The sequence below is a fragment of the Giraffa tippelskirchi genome, chromosome 7 (genome assembly GCF_054371585.1).
Source record: "Giraffa tippelskirchi isolate mGirTip1 chromosome 7, T2T-mGirTip1v1.2.pri, whole genome shotgun sequence".
Lineage (NCBI taxonomy): Eukaryota > Metazoa > Chordata > Mammalia > Artiodactyla > Giraffidae > Giraffa > Giraffa tippelskirchi.
Genome location: NC_137281.1, coordinates 89,538,432 through 89,554,981, shown reverse-complemented (window position 1 = coordinate 89,554,981; position 16,550 = coordinate 89,538,432). Strand labels below are relative to the sequence as shown.

General features: G+C 40.5%; 1 protein-coding gene and 1 long non-coding RNA gene across 2 annotated transcripts in view; one reads left to right on the top strand and one right to left on the bottom strand.

The window, feature by feature from the left end:
• Positions 1–291: 291 nt before the first annotated feature.
• METTL3 (methyltransferase 3, N6-adenosine-methyltransferase complex catalytic subunit) lies at positions 292–12,725 on the bottom strand. The gene is made up of 11 exons (XM_081506775.1): positions 12,515–12,725; positions 5,341–5,558; positions 4,852–5,256; positions 3,513–3,688; positions 2,724–2,940; positions 2,308–2,495; positions 1,890–1,928; positions 1,614–1,722; positions 1,410–1,475; positions 1,129–1,241; positions 292–522 (listed from the first exon to the last, which is right to left on the bottom strand). The coding sequence occupies exons 1-11, from the start codon at positions 12,612–12,614 to the stop codon at positions 411–413; spliced, it is 1,743 nt and encodes a 580-aa protein (XP_081362901.1). The 5' UTR covers positions 12,615–12,725; the 3' UTR covers positions 292–410.
• Positions 12,726–12,877: 152 nt separating this feature from the next.
• LOC145512661 (uncharacterized) overlaps positions 12,878–16,550 on the top strand; it is a 36,804-nt gene continuing 33,131 nt past the window's right edge. The window contains exons 1-2 of the long non-coding RNA XR_014058675.1: positions 12,878–13,074; positions 13,540–13,640. This is a non-coding gene — a long non-coding RNA (uncharacterized LOC145512661). The remainder of the gene's footprint in view (positions 13,075–13,539; positions 13,641–16,550) is intronic.

The following is a 16,550-nucleotide window of genomic DNA, read 5'->3' as shown; positions in this document are numbered from 1 at the left end:
GTAACAGAATAAGCAACTATTTAAACCATGACAGCTCTAGTGATGATAATCTTAAATGAAACTCAGATCTCACCTTGAGAAATGTCCCAGAGAACCCCTTTCTGATCATAACACTAACTACTGATCAAATCAACATTTTAATGCTTCCCACACATTCATTTAGTTTGAAGCCTTATAGCAACCCAATAAGGCAGGTAATATTCCCAGTTTACATTTATAAGCAATCATACTAAGTTGAGTTACACAAGATCACACACTGTTAAGTGGCAGAGCCAGAACTTGACCTCGAAATCCCAACTACAATACAAACTTTTATTTAAATAAGGGGGAAGAAAGCTATAGTACAAATATTACTCTTCAGGTGCAGCCTGTAGAGCCATGGCTATGGATGCTTAGGTTCAGAAGTACTTCTATAGATTCTTAGGTTTAGAGATGATACCATCTGGATATCTTTGCTTGAACCGGGCAACCACATCTGGGTCTAGTAGGTGGATCCCATCCAGTTGGTTTCCAAGGGTGATCCTGAAGCAAGGGTAAAGATGGGGCAAGCCAAAAATGTGGAATTTAAAGGCTTAATACTGTTAAAAGATGTTTCTTTTCATTAAGTCTGCCTATCATCTCAATAGGCATCTGAATATCTGTGCCAATTCTTTTAAAAACATAGTATATGGTACTAAGGCTGGTAAGAAATTGGGCAGATTCTGATGTTAAAAGAGGCTGGATCTGTACTAATAAAGGGTTAATAACTTATAGCTATCCAGGCCTACTTCACAAAGTTGCTGCTGCCAGTGACGACTATGGTTGAGTGACATGCTAGCAGCATGTCTTTTAAAGCTCTACCTACAGGATGAAAGACTAAAATTGTTGAGATTAAATAGGTTCTCAGTAACCACCAGGGGGCAGATTGAGTACATCCAGTAGAATAGTGAAGAGCTTTAGGAGTGGAGACCTCAAGAGCAGTGGTTTAAATCTTAAAAACCTGTTGGTTTTCCAGTGAATGTTGGTTGCTTAAGAATCCCCTAAAGCCCATTTACAGACTAGTGGACTGTGAGGTGATGCTCTACTAACATATATTTGACCATACACAGTTGTGCCCTTGGGGGCTAGCATGTTCTTTGGTCTCCTTACCAGTTGGGTTGCACATTGTGTGGTCGTCCAAATAACTCAATCTTGCGAGTGCCAGGGGACAGTCTTTCGATCATGCCATAGATTTCATCAGGTTTATGACTAGTGGAACGAACCTAGGAAATAAAAGCTCCAGCTACTTTTTTTTAAGTTACCCAAGATCGCAATTCTAGCCCTTTCCACTTATGTTTATGATCCCAATGAGAAAACCTGGGATAAGAATATACCTGACTAGAATAGCTGATTTAAAATGTGGATCTTTGGATGCCTGGAGAAGCACATACCTCAGCTACGATCACATCACAATCCAGACCCTGGTTGAAGCCTTGGGGATTTCCTTTGACACCAACCTGCTCACCAGAGAACAGAATGATGAAAAATTTATGAAAGTTTTATGACACTCCAGTATTTGAACTGTTTCTCAATAAGAAATCAAACAATTCCTATTTTTTGCTCCATCTAATGTATTGGGCCCCACTGCTGCTCACCAAGCAGTGTTCCTTCCCATGGTTCAACCAGTGACCTGTACGGCCTGTCCGAATGATGCGCTGCAGTTGATTTGTCTTCACCCAGATAATTTCATCTACCCGTTCGTAACTGTGGGATATAAGAAAAAGAGTAAGAACTTTAATCAGGCTTTCACAGTTTAAGGATGATACCATCTACTCTACAGAGGCAAGGAATCACAGAATACTCTGGAAGAAGGAAACCCTATCAACTACGTATTTCCCTCAGAAGAAAACAACACAGTGATGGCTACTTACCCCCAGAGGTTCAGACATTCTCTGCCCAACTCCATGGCCCTGGAAAGAAATAAGGGTTAAACAGCTACTTCCATGCCAGTATTTTTTCTCCCTTCAAGATGTATGTGTTGTTTTCAATAGACATTCAGTGAACATTTACATGCAAGACACCATTGGGGCAAGAGGATGGATCTAAGAATGAAAAGACAAAACACAGTATCTATTCTCAATGGTCTTACCTTTCACAAGAAACAAATGTAGAATTAAACAGAATTCATGGTATCATTTGTGTTATAAACAGGCATCAGATCTCAGTAGGTAAGAAAGGCTGACTGAGTCAGAAGTTTAATAGAGCTAGGAAAACCAAAGATTTTTTCCCCACCCAGTACTCACTCTGTACTATATCTGCCCATACCTACATATCTTTGAACTGCATTACCTGCCTGTGACCCAGAGGAAGAGAAAGCCATCATCCTGCAGTACTGGTATGTTGAGCCTGCGCATCTCATCATCTGTCAGGGTCCCATAGGGCAGCTCCATGTGAATATCCCAGGGTGGGTCAGCCATCACAACTGCAAACTTGCCCAAGATACTGACGTCCAGGTAGCGGATATCACAACAGATCCACTGCATGAGGTGGTATTTGGTCATCTTCCCTTCCTTCACTCTCCGATTCATGGCCCCAGTCCCTCTTTTTCCATTGGATTTTCCTGTTCCCTCATACGCTATCTATCCCGCTCCATTCCCAATCAGCAAGGGAGATTGCTGATTATGCCTTGCTTTCCTACACGTACGGCTGCTCTACTGAGATAAAGGTCCTCAGGTTGAGGTGGAGTTTTCTGAGCAGACAGGTACCTGAGGTGGGAAGAGTCGATCTGCATTGGAGTCACCTCCAACGCTCTGTGTAAGGGCAAGCTCCTGGCTTGGTGTATGGTCTTTGCTTCCAGGAGCCTCAGAATCCATGCAAGCATCAATTTCATAGTGAACATATTTGCAGGTATCCATGTGGAAACATGTGTTAAGGAAAGAGCAGTCTCCTAATGACTCATCAGTGTGTTTATTGATGATCCGTCTGGGGAAATAGTAAGGGACAGCTGGAATCAAGATAGTGTTCCAGTTAGATCCCCCAGTTCAAGTTCTAAATTGTTGCAAAATTTGCAGTCTTTCACTATCATCAGAGCTTCCACTAAGAGTTTTCGGATAAGGAAAGCAGGTGACATTAAAACCTGTAATTTACACTAAAGAAATGGTTAATTCCTGTCTGAGCAAAAACTTAACTTCCTTATGACAGGAATAGAGCTCTGACCTAAGAGGCCAGGTTCTTGTTTCTCCTAAGACTGTCCTTCTAGAGAACTTTAACTTTCACTGGGGATCAAAGACAGAGATACCCTGCTATTGCAAGAAAAGAGGAGCAATTTTTTTTTTTTTTTTTAAATCTCACATCTTTTGGGGAATGCAGCCTGTATTCCCTCCCATAGAACACTACTTCTGAAAGTGTACTTTCAAAATCTGGAAGTCTTAGACAAACCATATTAAAAGCACTTAATAACCGTATTAAATACAGAAACCCAATGAGTGGAAGAACCGTGCTTAAAAAATGACTGCTTCTAGAAGACCCAGCCAACCCTCTTCCCCCCAAAAGACCTGAAGTGCAGCTTTCGACAGGGCCGGTCAGCATCACTGGCTTTCATACACTCTTCCTTGGTTCCATAGTCACAGAACTCTTGCACTTGAGCCCGACCTCGTGAGCGAAACTTTTCAACAATGGATTGTTCCTTGGCTGTTGTAGTATTTAATAGCTCTAGGATCTCCTGACTAACCTGGGTAATAGAAGAAACCTCTGTCTGGAAAGGGTTCGTAGATAAAATTAGCCCTTAAACCACCTCTGCAAATTCTACTTGACATCAATGTCCTATGCTGCTGCTGCTAAGTCGCGTCAGTCGTGTCCAACTCTGTGCGACCCCATAGATGGCAGCCCACCAGGCTCCCCCGTCCCTGGGATTCTCCAGGCAAGAACACTGGAGTGGGTTGCCATTTCCTTCTCCAATGCATGAAAGTGAAAAGTGAAAGTGAAGTCACCAAAGAAGCCGAAGTTGTGTTCGGCTCTTAGTGACCCCATGGATTGCAGCCTACCAGGCTCCTCCATCCATGGGATTTTCCAGGCAAGAGTACTGGAGTGGGGTGCCATTGCCTTCTCCACAATGTCCTATGAGGGGTCAGTAAACTATATTAATATGAGAAAACCCGGGAGAAGATTTTTCATAGGTTTAGTTCTTTCTCACAAATCTGCACTTGGGATGAAATTAAAATATATACAGACCGGTTCCTACTGCTACGCATTAAGCTAAACTCCCCTCCCCAGGAAAGCGTTCTTTCCAACCAAAACCACTTATATTTATTACGTACTGAAGCAAGACACAGTGCTGATAAGCACTTGACTGTTTGGTTCAGAGCCTAGGCAACAATTCTAAATGGTGGGTGGGTGCGGGGGACAGGTGGGAGGTGGTACTCTAGTTAGTCTCACAAATGAGAAGACTGATGATCAAGAGAAGTTAATTGTTCAAATTTATACAGCTAGAAGTAGGAAACGGCTAACTCGTGGGTCTGAAATATTCTTCCGAAGAGACCCAGTGAAAAAGATGCTCTAAATCAGAGTTCTTAGCATTTGGTGCACTGTTGATGTCTTTGGCCAGATAATTCTTTGTGGGTTATCCTACTAAGATTGTAGGATGCTTTGCAACATCCCTTGCCTCTCTACCCACTAGGTGCCTGTAGCACTCCTGTGTTGTGACAACCAAAAACATCTCCAGATTTGGCGAGACGTCCCCTGGGGGTTGCGAGGGAGGGTAATATCATCCTCAGTTGAGAACCACTGCTCTAAACCCTCAATTCTAAGAACTGCTCTTTGCCCTAGGGGTAAATTCTTCTCAACCAATGCTAAAATTCAAAGTATAAGTGTGAAAGCACTTCCATCTACCCCTACCTTCTTGCTCTGTTGTTCCTTAGTAGATTGTTGGTTAAGAAGGCTCTCTATCTCCAGATCAACATCTGAGGCAGCATGTTTTCTTGATTTCTTGGTTGGCTCCTTGGCTACTTCTGATGCTGAAGAGGCCAGACCAGAGGCCAAAGAGCTAGTAAAGGCAGCTGCTGTGGTGGAGTCCTGCTCTGCACGCCGCTTCTGCCCTGCAATAGTCCCTGCTACCTCCCCAGGGCCCTTCTTTTCTGCCACAGCACCCATCATGGCGGAGAGCTTGGAATGATCAGCATAGGTCACAAGAGTGGGATGTGCATCATCTTGTAGGAGACTTCGCTTTACTTCGATCAACTCCTGAGCTGCAAACTTCTGTAGAAGGCTTTCTACCCCATCCTGAGTGGCAGGGGCATCTGGCTAAGGAAGGAGGGCAGGAGGGAAAGTGTTAAGACCCTGACACGAACTGATGAAAAACAGTGGCTTGTCTTATCAGGTCATTACCGTGGAAATAGCAAGACGGATGGACACAGCATCAGTGGGCAATGTTAGTGACAGATCAGAGAGGTGGTGTAGCAACTTCTTCTCTAATTCTGGGTCTGTAGCTAGTTCAGGAACTGCTGAAGCTGTACTGGGCTTAGGGCCACCAGAAGTGGGTGCAGCAGGCACTGGGCTGTCGCTACGGAAGGTTGGAGACAGTGCTGCCTCTGGATTTCGAAGATCTAGAAGTGAAGAGATGTGAAAATGAAAAAAGGCAACCACTGTCAATCTACACATTCCTCAGGAATTAAGATTTCCAGCATTTACAACACAGTCCTTTCATTTCATGCAGAAAATTCTCTGACCAGATTTAGCACTAGATACCCTTTATTAAATTACACCCAAGCATTCACTGCTTTGCCAAGATAAATTTTCTGGGATCTGCTTACCCTTTCTATGTTGGGAGAGAAGTATTTCCTAATTTCACTCCTTGCTCTGCTTCAAAGGAAATAAATTAGCAGCTTGGTAGATTTAAATGTCCATACCACCTCCCTTCAGTCACACTAAATGACAACTGATATAATCAACCTGAATTTATAAGCCAAGAATATTTTCAACAACCTAAACTGTGATGAGATCTTTTTGAAGAACTGAGTTTGAGTTTTAATGAATTAAGGCCGCTGGACATCAGAGTATAAAAAATGACAGTGTTGGGGGTTATAACTCAAACACAAAAATTTTATAGAACTGCTGAAGCCCTGGTCACCAATGATAGTTCCTGACTATATTCTTATAACCTACTCTAGTACTTCACATGCTGGGTAGCCATCATAACCTTAATAAGATTTAAGAAACTCAAATTAGGACAAAATATTACCTTTGGAAAAGCCTAATCTGTGATTATTAAAATACAAGTGAAATATTAAACACTCAAGATCTATACTGGAATTCTGTTAAATACTATCTAAGTGGCCACTAGTTTACATTTAGAGATATTTTGGTTACTTAGAAATTTCCACTCTAATGGAACTGACTTCAAAAAATTTAGCTCAGAATTCCATGGAAAATGGAGTTGAACTATACCATACACTTACTGGAACAGTTACATTTTAGGAAAATAAGTTATACCCTATGTGGAAAACAGACTCCACAATTTCATATTAGCTGAAAACGTTAAATAATTGACAGAATTTTTTTCACCTTGCTCACTGATGATTCTTTTATGTTGTGATGAATCTCAGACTAGAACAAGTTCCTTGTTTTGTTTTGGCAAGGAGGTGTTGTACACACAGAAATCATGGAAGCACTTTGAAGGTCTGGATGGGAAAGTATGAGAGCAAGCGATCTAAGCTAAAGATATGTAAGAAATTTAAGTGACAATTACTATTCAGCTTATTTGGAAAACTACAGGCACAATTCTTACACTGAATAGGACTGAACTGGTAACTACTAAAGTTCCTTGCAACTGAGAGATTCTAATAAATCTGAGCTAAAATACCCCAATTATAATTTACACTAGTTTCAAACTCTGAGCTTTTTAAAAAAATCAGTCGAATTTAAAATTTCTTCAGAAGAAACCTAAGATTTCTTTCATTAAGTAACCTAACCTAGCACAATTAATGATGAACCTTCTTATTATAGCAGAAAAAAAAACCCAAGTGTTTTAAAATTAGGATTTCAGGCATTACGTGCACAGTTTTATTATACATTATGTACTGACCATTTTAACTCATGATGTATGCTAAAGGGAGCAAATTATATAAGGTATTGAAGAGTTTGAAGGACTTCCATGGTGCTCCAGCGGCTAAGACTCTGTACTAACAATGCAGGGGTCCTGGGTTCGATCCTTGGTCAGGGAACTATATCCCACATGCTGCAACTAAGAGTTTGCATGCTACAACTAAAGATCTCACATATTGCAATATGCCACATGGAAGATAGAAAATACCAAGTGCCATAACTAAGACCCAGCAGCACAGCCAAATAAATAATTTGATAATAGAAATAGCTGTGCAGTTTTGAAACTTTTAATATTTTAGATAAACTATATAAATTATCCATTTCCCCCTTTAATATATATTTAAACTTTATTTGCCAGTTACCTATTAATATTCTTTTGCCATTAGTATGAGTTTTGTTAATAAAGACCTAAGCACCCTATAGACAATCTCTATTATGTATTTTTTTTAAGCACTTAATTATAATTAGCATGTAAAAAGTTGTGTATATTTAACATATACAACTCAGGGAGTTTGGAGACAGTATACACACTCATTAAATCATCACCACCATTAAGGCCATAACCATATCTATCATTTCCCAAAAGTTTCTTTCTGCTGCCTTTATTATTATTTTTGTATATCTGGTAAGACCACTTAATATAGGATCTACCCCCTTAGAAAATGTTAAGTATACAACACAGTACTGTTAACCATAGGCACTATACTGTATAAGAGATCTCCAGAACTTATTTATCTTGCATAACTGAGATTCTGTACCCTTTTACTATCACCTCTCCATTTTTCCCCTTCCCTAGGCCCTGGCAATCACCACTCTACTTCTATGATTTTGACTATTTTAGATTCCACAAGTCCAATACAATCTAAGTGAGACCATACAGTATTTGTGTCTGACTTAGTTCACTATCATAATGTCCTCCAGATCCACCCATGCTGTCACAAATGGCAGGATTTCCTCTCTTTTGGCTGTAGAATATCCCATTGCATGTATATTTCACGTTTTCCTTATCCACTTATCCATCAATGGACGTTTAGGTTGTTTCCATATCTTGGCTGTATGTGAACATAAGTAATGCTAAAATGAGCGTGGATATGCAGCTATCTCTTTGAAATCCTTATTTCAAATCCTTTGAATTCCTAAAAGTGAAACTGCTGGATCATATGGTAATTCTATTTTTTTACTTACTGAGGAACATCCATACTATTTTCCACAGTGGCTATGCCAATTTACATTCCTACTATCAGTGAATCAGGATTCCCCTTTCTTGCTAACACTTGTTCTCTTTTTTTTTTAATAACAAGTTTGAGGTGATATCTTATTATAGTTATGATTTGCATTCCACTGATGATTAGTGATGTTGAACAAGTTTTCAAACACCTCTTGGTCATTTGTATGTCCTCTTTGGAGAACTATTACCTCTTAAATTTGCATATTTTGCTTGTTTCTTGCCCATCTGACTTAAAAGAAAATAAGTTGTCACTGATTAAAGTAAATAGTAAGCATTTTCCATAATTTCAACATTTCAATCAGTGTTTCATTCTTGTTAATGTAATCTAACCCAAATTCTGTTCAGGAACATACTTATTCACCGTCACATTACTTTCCTTTTTGCCACAATGGTTCTTGAGACACCTGGCTTAAATATGCAATAATACCACATTATTTCCATGATAAACATTTTGTCTATATTTTAAATGAAGTCCAGAATCTAACAGTTCAAAGAATAAAGCAAGCTACTTGACATTATTACATCTCCTATTATCATATTTAAAATAACAATGTATAAATTTGGTTAGATGTTAATGCTGGTTAGATGTTTGGTTAGATGTTCATTTTCTACCAACTAAATAGTTTATCAAACTTTTCATGCAAATGTTATCTGCTATTTCTAAAATATACTACACGTTTTTTCATGCAAACTTTCAACACCCTAGCAGACATTATCTCAGTGAGGAAAAGCACTGACTTTGTTCCAATGTTAATGTCATTAAGTTAAAAATGTACTTTTTATAATTAGCCTACTGATACTACAAAGAATGTAATATAAACATTTCTTCTCAGTTTTTCCTTTCACTGGTAACTAAATTTATACGTTCTTTGAGTTATATTTAATGACTTTCTCTTACAGCAAGAACTCTGATAAAGAACCACTTTAACATACATTTTCAATCCCCAGAATTGGATACAAACGTTTTTTTTCTTTTTGACAATTTGACCAATACTTGTTTTAATACAGTTCTGTGATTCTGGTTGTGAATCCTTATGTTAGTAACACCTCCTGGGAGTATTCTTTTCATCACATTCAGGACATGGAGCTGAAAAATACCTCTTTTAAGGTTACTGGGAGGAGGAGGCTCACGTTTAATATTCTGAACAAAATTTAACAGCTGATTAATGTAACTTATTTATAGATGGGCTTTAGCCACTCCGAATTCCCTGAAGTCAAACACAAATCTGTGCACAGATACACAAATTTGGAGGAAAGACTCCAACACTTTATCATTCTTAAAATGGGTTATGGGCAGAAAATAATTAGGAATCCCTGAGTGCCAACTCTTTCAGAAAGTATTTGTTCAGTTATTAATTCAGTACATTTATTGAGCACTTCCATTATGCTGGTAACTATGTTGACTCTCCACTTCTAATCTAATGAAAAATGTAATGTGTTGGGCTCAGTAAAGGAATACTTAATACTTGAGTTTTAAGAGCTCAGTTGAACATAAACAAAATACTAGATTGAAGACATAAAAATATGGCCAGACTATGAACTTGCTGACCTCTAAAATATGTCAATATCCATATTCACATCTTCAATTCCATTGATGAAATACATTGAGCAGTTCACATATTTACTATGTGCTAAGCCACACCAAGTTTATTTTGTTTCAATATTGAAAGTAATAATCCTCATTTCAAAAATCTACTTTATTCTATGGAAAACAGTGTGGTAGTCCCTAAGAAAATTGAAAATAGAATTACCATATGCTCCAGCAATTCCGCTTCTGTTATATGTCCAAAAAAGTTGAAAACAGAATCCTGAAGAGATAACCTGTACATCCGTGTTCACAGCAGCATTATTCACAATAGCCAAAATGTGGAAGCAACCCTCAAGTATCCACCAGTGGATAAATGGATAAAGAAAATGTGGTATACACATATAATGGAATATTATTCAGCTTTAAAAAGGAAGGAAATTATGACACATGCTACAACATGGATGAACCTTGAGGATGTGCTAAAGGAAATCAGCCAAATACTTCATGATTCCATTTTCACAAGGTATCTAGAGTAGTCAAACTCACAGAAACAAAGTAGAATGGTGGTTGCCAGGGACTGGGATGAAGGGAGAATAGTGAGTTTCAGTTTTGCAAGACAAAAGAAATTTGGAGATTGGTTGCACAACAATGTGAATATACATCACACTATCAACTATACATTTTAAAACGGTTAGATGGTATTTTATGGCACGTGTACTTTTGCCACAATTTTTTTTAAAGTTATACCTTAAAAATGCCAAGCTAACAAAGGTCTCCCAGTGATTCTTTGTTCATAATATTTTGCATTTATTAATGACATGGATACATTTTAGTTTATTTAGATATAATTATCTTTTAATATTGAGCTCAGCAGTAAATAATTAAGTATCAGATTTCAGTAACCCTATAAAAATATAGATGTGGTAAGAACATTTTTATTTCCTGTGAGAAAAGAACTAACCGATCTGAATTTTCATCTAGCCTTAGGTTATATCTTACATAACAAACTGGTTAAGAGAGTGTTTCACGATGTTTTCCTAAGAATCCTAATTCTCAAGGAAACATATTCTTTGGAATAACCAAAATAACTGAATGGAAGAACAGTGATAGGCTGGCTGACTTAATCTGTGTGTTTCATCTCTACCTATCCCCTAAAGACCAAATAGGCCCGTCAAAGCTCTGGGCTAGAAGGTAACATATGTTTAATCACAAACTCAAAAATAATTTTACAGAAGTCTTAATTATATTATGAAGTGGCTATACTAGAAGTCTTAACCATATTTTATTAAGTGGATGTACAAATCAAGAGATATTTATATCCAAAAAAGAATATTTACGTTCAAGGGAGAATAGATCTTGCTTTCAAAATTATTAAACATGCTTGGCAAGGACCCTGATGAAGTATCCAGACGCTAGTGGTTGGATTTGCATACGGCACAAAGTTTGGTTAATACCAATGTGTGGTTAATACCATGGAAAAGTGAAGCAGAATTTCTATTAATTAATCCTTGATATTATGACTTGCACGTCTTCGTCTACTTACTCTGCCCTCTTACCATCTCTTTAATTATCTAAGTCGTATATAGCCACTGAGACCAAATTCCAAGTGCCAACTCTTCCATGATGCCTTCACTGACTAGACTGACTCTTGTTAGTTCTACCCTCACTGTGCTCATTGTGGAATTAATTCATTTGGCATTTTACATATATCATCGTGTATTTTTGACTTTTCCTTTATTCCCAACTAAATTTTAAACTCCTTGAGGGCAGGGACACTGTCTAATTTTTGTCTAACTAGACTCATGTAGATACTCGATAGATGTCCACTGATTATGGTGTAAGAGTCCTGTCAAGGCATCTTTTAGTTTCAAGGGCCAGAATACAAGCACATGGACCTAATATACTTCAACACAAGATTTAGAAATGGACTCGAGTATACTGATAAACAGTGGAACAAGCTGCCACACGAGTGGTACGTATTCATTATCCTTGCAGATCTTTAATTGATTTGCTTTAGATAATTCAGGGCTTGTGTAGGGGATGTGGTATGGGTAGACAATCTTTTGAGATTCCTTCAAGTTTTAAGACTGTGACAGGGTCAATAGGAGGGGAGAAAAAGTTTCAAAACAAATGTTTTCAGATTCCTGCTCGGTGTGTAAACGGCTAAACCAATGCCACTTCCTCTACTCATTTAGCAACATCGATTGCCAACTCTGTGAGGGCCACTGAACTGGGCACTGTGGATATAAAGGCTCAGTACTTGTTTTCACGGTGCCCAGAGTCGCAAAGAAATGACCAATACAAAGTAATTGCTATAACCAAGGGAAGAACAAAGCGCCATGGGAGTTAACCATAAAAAGGGACTTGCTACTTCAAGGATAGGGGCTGAAAGGCCTAGCAAACGGGACGCTCTCGTAGACTTAAGAAGAGTCAGCGAGATGGGGGGACGCGGAGATGGGACGGGAGCTTCCGACCTGGGAAAGAGAACTGGAGGAACCAGAGCCCAGGGTGAGAAAAAGCCGCTACTACCTGCAGGCAGATGAAGCATCTGTGCTGCTGAGGGGGAAGAGAACCGGAACCAGTGTATGAAGCGTTAAAGAGACAAACGTTTGAGAAAAGGCACCAACTCGGGAGCTTTTCTCTCCAGCGTTCCCTCCAGTCCTCCCTAGCTAAGCATCGGCCCCAACAACCCGGCGCCTCACCCAAGTGCCCCGAGTCCTGCTTCCGCCTCCGCTGCAGCCGCTCCCGCAGTGAGTCCAGCTGCTTTTTGTGGGCCTGGATAGAGCTCCACGTGTCCGACATTTCAGTCTCGGCAGCCCGGCCACGTCTCCAACTGGGCACGGCGGACTAGCGCTTCCCAGCTCTGGCTCCAACAAATAGCCTAACTCTCACGCGGACACCCCAAGGCTAGCCGGAAACAGATCCCACCAGATGCTATGGAGGGAAAGTCACTTCCGGTTTCGCTCTCCCTTTGAAGCTGAAATGAGAGCCACCATTAGTGTTGGCAGAATGGCGGATATGTTTTTTTACAGGAGCTCTTTCGCGCTTCCGGGTGCGTTGAGGCTGTGGTTGCCGTGTTGTTGTCTGGCAAAGCTGCCATGTTGCTTATAGCCGCGCATGCGGCCATATTGAGTATTAGGAAATGAGTCCGAGTGCGTTAAGGTGGCTCTCTAGGGCAGCGTGTGTAGTCCCGATTTTTGAAATGAAGGATCACTAATTCCTTTGGACAGTTTGACACTAACATACCTTTGCCACTAAAGGTGTAAGTTCGTGTTTCCGTACACTTGTTTACAAAAATATACCATTACGCATGCTTCGAGGAAAGAGGACTGATGAAACAGAGATACTATAAAGAGATTACAATACATGTTCTCACTCTTCTTATGCGGTCCAGTGGTTAGGAGTTCGCACTTTGACTGCCCAGTACCCTGTTTTGATCTCTGGTGGCGGAACTTAAGATCCCACAAGTTGGGGAAGGTGGGGGCGGGGGGCGGGGGGCGGGGGGCGGGGGGCGGGGGGTGGGGGAGGCTAAATTAATAAATAAAAGTAGGATCGACTCCTCGGAGTGGATACTAGGGGGCTTCTGAGGTTCTGGTTATGCTGCATTTCTTATTGTGGGCATGAACACGTTGTTTAAGAAAATCATCGGAGCCAGTTTGGTATGTGAACTTCTTTGTATAGTTAACTTAAAAACTTTTTTTTTTTAATGGGATCCTCTGAATGGAAGTATTTGGGAACCATTGATTTATCAACTCTACGGAATGCCGAACACTGCTGGAAAGAACAGCTTCAGAAGGCATGGCCCCTGTTTTCAGAGTCTCTGGTCTGGTAAGGGAGCAAAAACCCACCCCTTTTATTGATATTGAACGATCTTTGCAACGTAAGGCAGTAAACGTGGCTGCAAAGAAGGGAGGACACCAAGTCCAGATGATCCAAGATGGCATTGGAAAGAAGGTGACATCAAGGTTCAGGCTTGAAATGACAGCTAGGACTTAAGTAGGTGAAGTATAAGAATTCCAGAAAGAACATGATAAAAGCGAAGGTCTAGACTCGATGTAGGAAGGCATGATGTATGACGTGTTGATCCAGATTAATTTTGCTAGAACACAGAAAATTATATTTGGGAATTTGGGAGAATATTTGTTTCCATATTTGAAGCTAGATTGCAAAAGGTACATGTTACCTTGCAATTTATTCAGAATACAACAGGGGACATTTTAAGATTTGCTTATAGGGAATATTTTAGTGGAGCTGATGTTTTGGTTGAATTGAGATGGGGAAAAAAGTTTAGCGATAAGGGAAATGATTAGTAGCCTGTTGTAACAGTTTCACCATAGAATCTTTAAGTCAGAAGCCATCTATGAGAAGAAAATGAAGAGGGACTACTGAGAAGAAAGATGTATGTATATTGGAATGTGGCAGTTTCATTCATTTATTCAGCAAATACGGAGAAGGCAATGGCACCCCACTCCAGTACTCTTGCCTGGAAAATCCCATGGACGGAGGAGCCTGGTAGGCTGTGGTCCATGGGGTACGAAGAGTCAGACACGACTGAGTGACTTCACTTTCACTTTTCACTTTCATGCATTGGAGAAGGAAATGGCAACCCACTCCAGTATTCTTGCCTGGAGAATCCCAGGGACGGAGGAGCCTGGTGGGCTGCTGTCTATGGGGTCGCACAGAGTTGGACATGACTGAAGCGACTTAGCAGCAGCAGCAGCATTCAGCAAATATTTACTGAGTGACCACTTTGTGCTAGGTACTGTGCAGATTTAATAGTGATCAAAATATTCATTTCCATCTCATTTTCTGAATTTAATTTGCCTTGTGTTCCTTTATATATAAGCATTGAAATGCAGGACACGAAAATGAATATGGGCTCATATGAACATCTCTGGACATTTAATTTTCAGGATTATACTTAGTTAGAAGCAAAAATGGAATTTCCATGACAGCCATGGTTAAGAATTGGCCTTCCAATGCAGGGGACACAGGTTTGATCCCTGGTCAGTGAACTAAGATCCCACATACTGTGGGGCAACCAAACCCACATGCAGCAACTAGAGAGCCTGCATGCTGCAACCAAGACTCAGTGCAGCCTTGAAAAAAAGAAGCAAAAATGCTATCTTACTCAGCAGAAATCCTCTTGGTGAAGTTGGCTGATCACAAGAGACTACTTCTAAGGGACTGCTCTACCTAAGGGGTTTTGCTTTCTTTAATAAACCTGGTTCTAACAACGACCCTCAAGAAAGTTGACAAAGGATGCTCTTGCACTTTCATTTAGGATATATTCTGTGTGACCCTATGTTTAGACGCATGTATTATTACTAAAGTAAGATAATCCCATAATCCCATCATTGCTATATTAGAGAACTGTTAGAGTTAATTGTTCACAAATCTGAATCCCTCAGTTACTGTAAGATCACAGTTTCTTTCAAGGTTCTTACCACTCCAGTACTCCTGCCTGGAAAATCCCATGGACGGAGGAGCCTGGTAGGCTGCAGCCCATGAGGTCGCGAAGAGTCGGACACGACTGAGCGACTTTACTTTCACTTTTCACTTTCATGCATTGGAGAAGGAACTGGCAACCCACTCCAGTGTTCTTGCCTAGAGAATCCCAGGGACGGTGGAGCCTGGTGGGCTGCCGTCTATGGGGTCACACAGAGTCGGACACGACTGAAGCAACTTAGCAGCAGCAGCAGCAACACATAGAAATGAAATATATAGTAACTATATAGCAGTAAAGTGAAATAGTCCCGAGGGAGAAAGACAGTATTGGATACAGCTTTGCAGAAGTTGAAGAGGGTTGATTCATCTCAAAGACAGATTTCCACAGGTCATCCCTTAAACTTATAAGCATTTTTTGTCTAAGAAAGGAAGAATTTGTCTAGTGGAAGAGATTCAGGCTATGGTAGAATTCAGGATACCCATGACCTGAATTGCCTCCTCTCACCTACAGAGGAAGCCAAAGTGGCAGTACAGGTACTCCTCAAAGTCAGCCAAATTAAGGGCAGCTCCCAGAAGTCTTTGCTTTAACATTCACTTTTTAAATTATTACAATAATAAACCAGGCAAATTTTAGGAGCACAAGAGGACCACTTAGCATGATCTGCTTATAGAGGAACTTTCTTCTAGAGGCCTCAGGACCAGTTTTCAGCTCAAAAGAAAGCCACTGCTTTCTTATCTGGAGAAGGCAATGGCACTCCACTCCAGTACTCTTGCCTGGAAAATCCCAGGGACGGGGGAGCCTGGTGGGCTGCTGTCTATGGGGTCACACAGAGTCGGACACAACTGACGCAACTTAGCAGCAGCAGCAGCAGCAGCTTTCTTAGGAGTCAGCTAAGAAAGCCCAGCTTTCTGGTCCCCCTCTTAGCCAGTCTGCATACAACTGTGAGCAGTGCAGAGAGGAGGACTGACTCTCACCCAGACCTCTTCTAGTCCGAAGACTGAAAGCCTAGTTGTGAGCAGATGATTGCTGCGTGCGCTACATCTCCTAACTTTCTGGTAATCTCCTAATCTGCTCTGGTAGAGTGTTCAGAGTTAGCCACAACAGTAATGGCTCCCATCCCAAATACCCTTATGCAGTGACTCTGTCACTCTTCCCAATGAGGTAAAGCTTGTTTCCTCTCCCCTTGAATCTGAACTGGCCTTCTGACTAGCTTTGGCCAAGAGAAAGTGGCAGAGATGATATTCTTTGAGTTTCAGATTCTACGCCTTAAGAAGCCTTGCAGCTTCTGC

Bases quoted from the DNA above. Each gene is read 5' to 3' on its own strand.
- METTL3 (XM_081506775.1), bottom strand. From the start codon at position 12,614: ATGTCGGACACGTGGAGCTCTATCCAGGCCCACAAAAAGCAGCTGGAC. The intron at 3,689-4,851 runs GTAGGGGTAGAT...TCTATTACCCAG, and splicing joins AGGAACAACAGAGCAAGAAG to GTTAGTCAGGAGATCCTAGA. The intron at 1,723-1,889 runs GTAAGTAGCCAT...TATATCCCACAG, and splicing joins GAATGTCTGAACCTCTGGGG to TTACGAACGGGTAGATGAAA.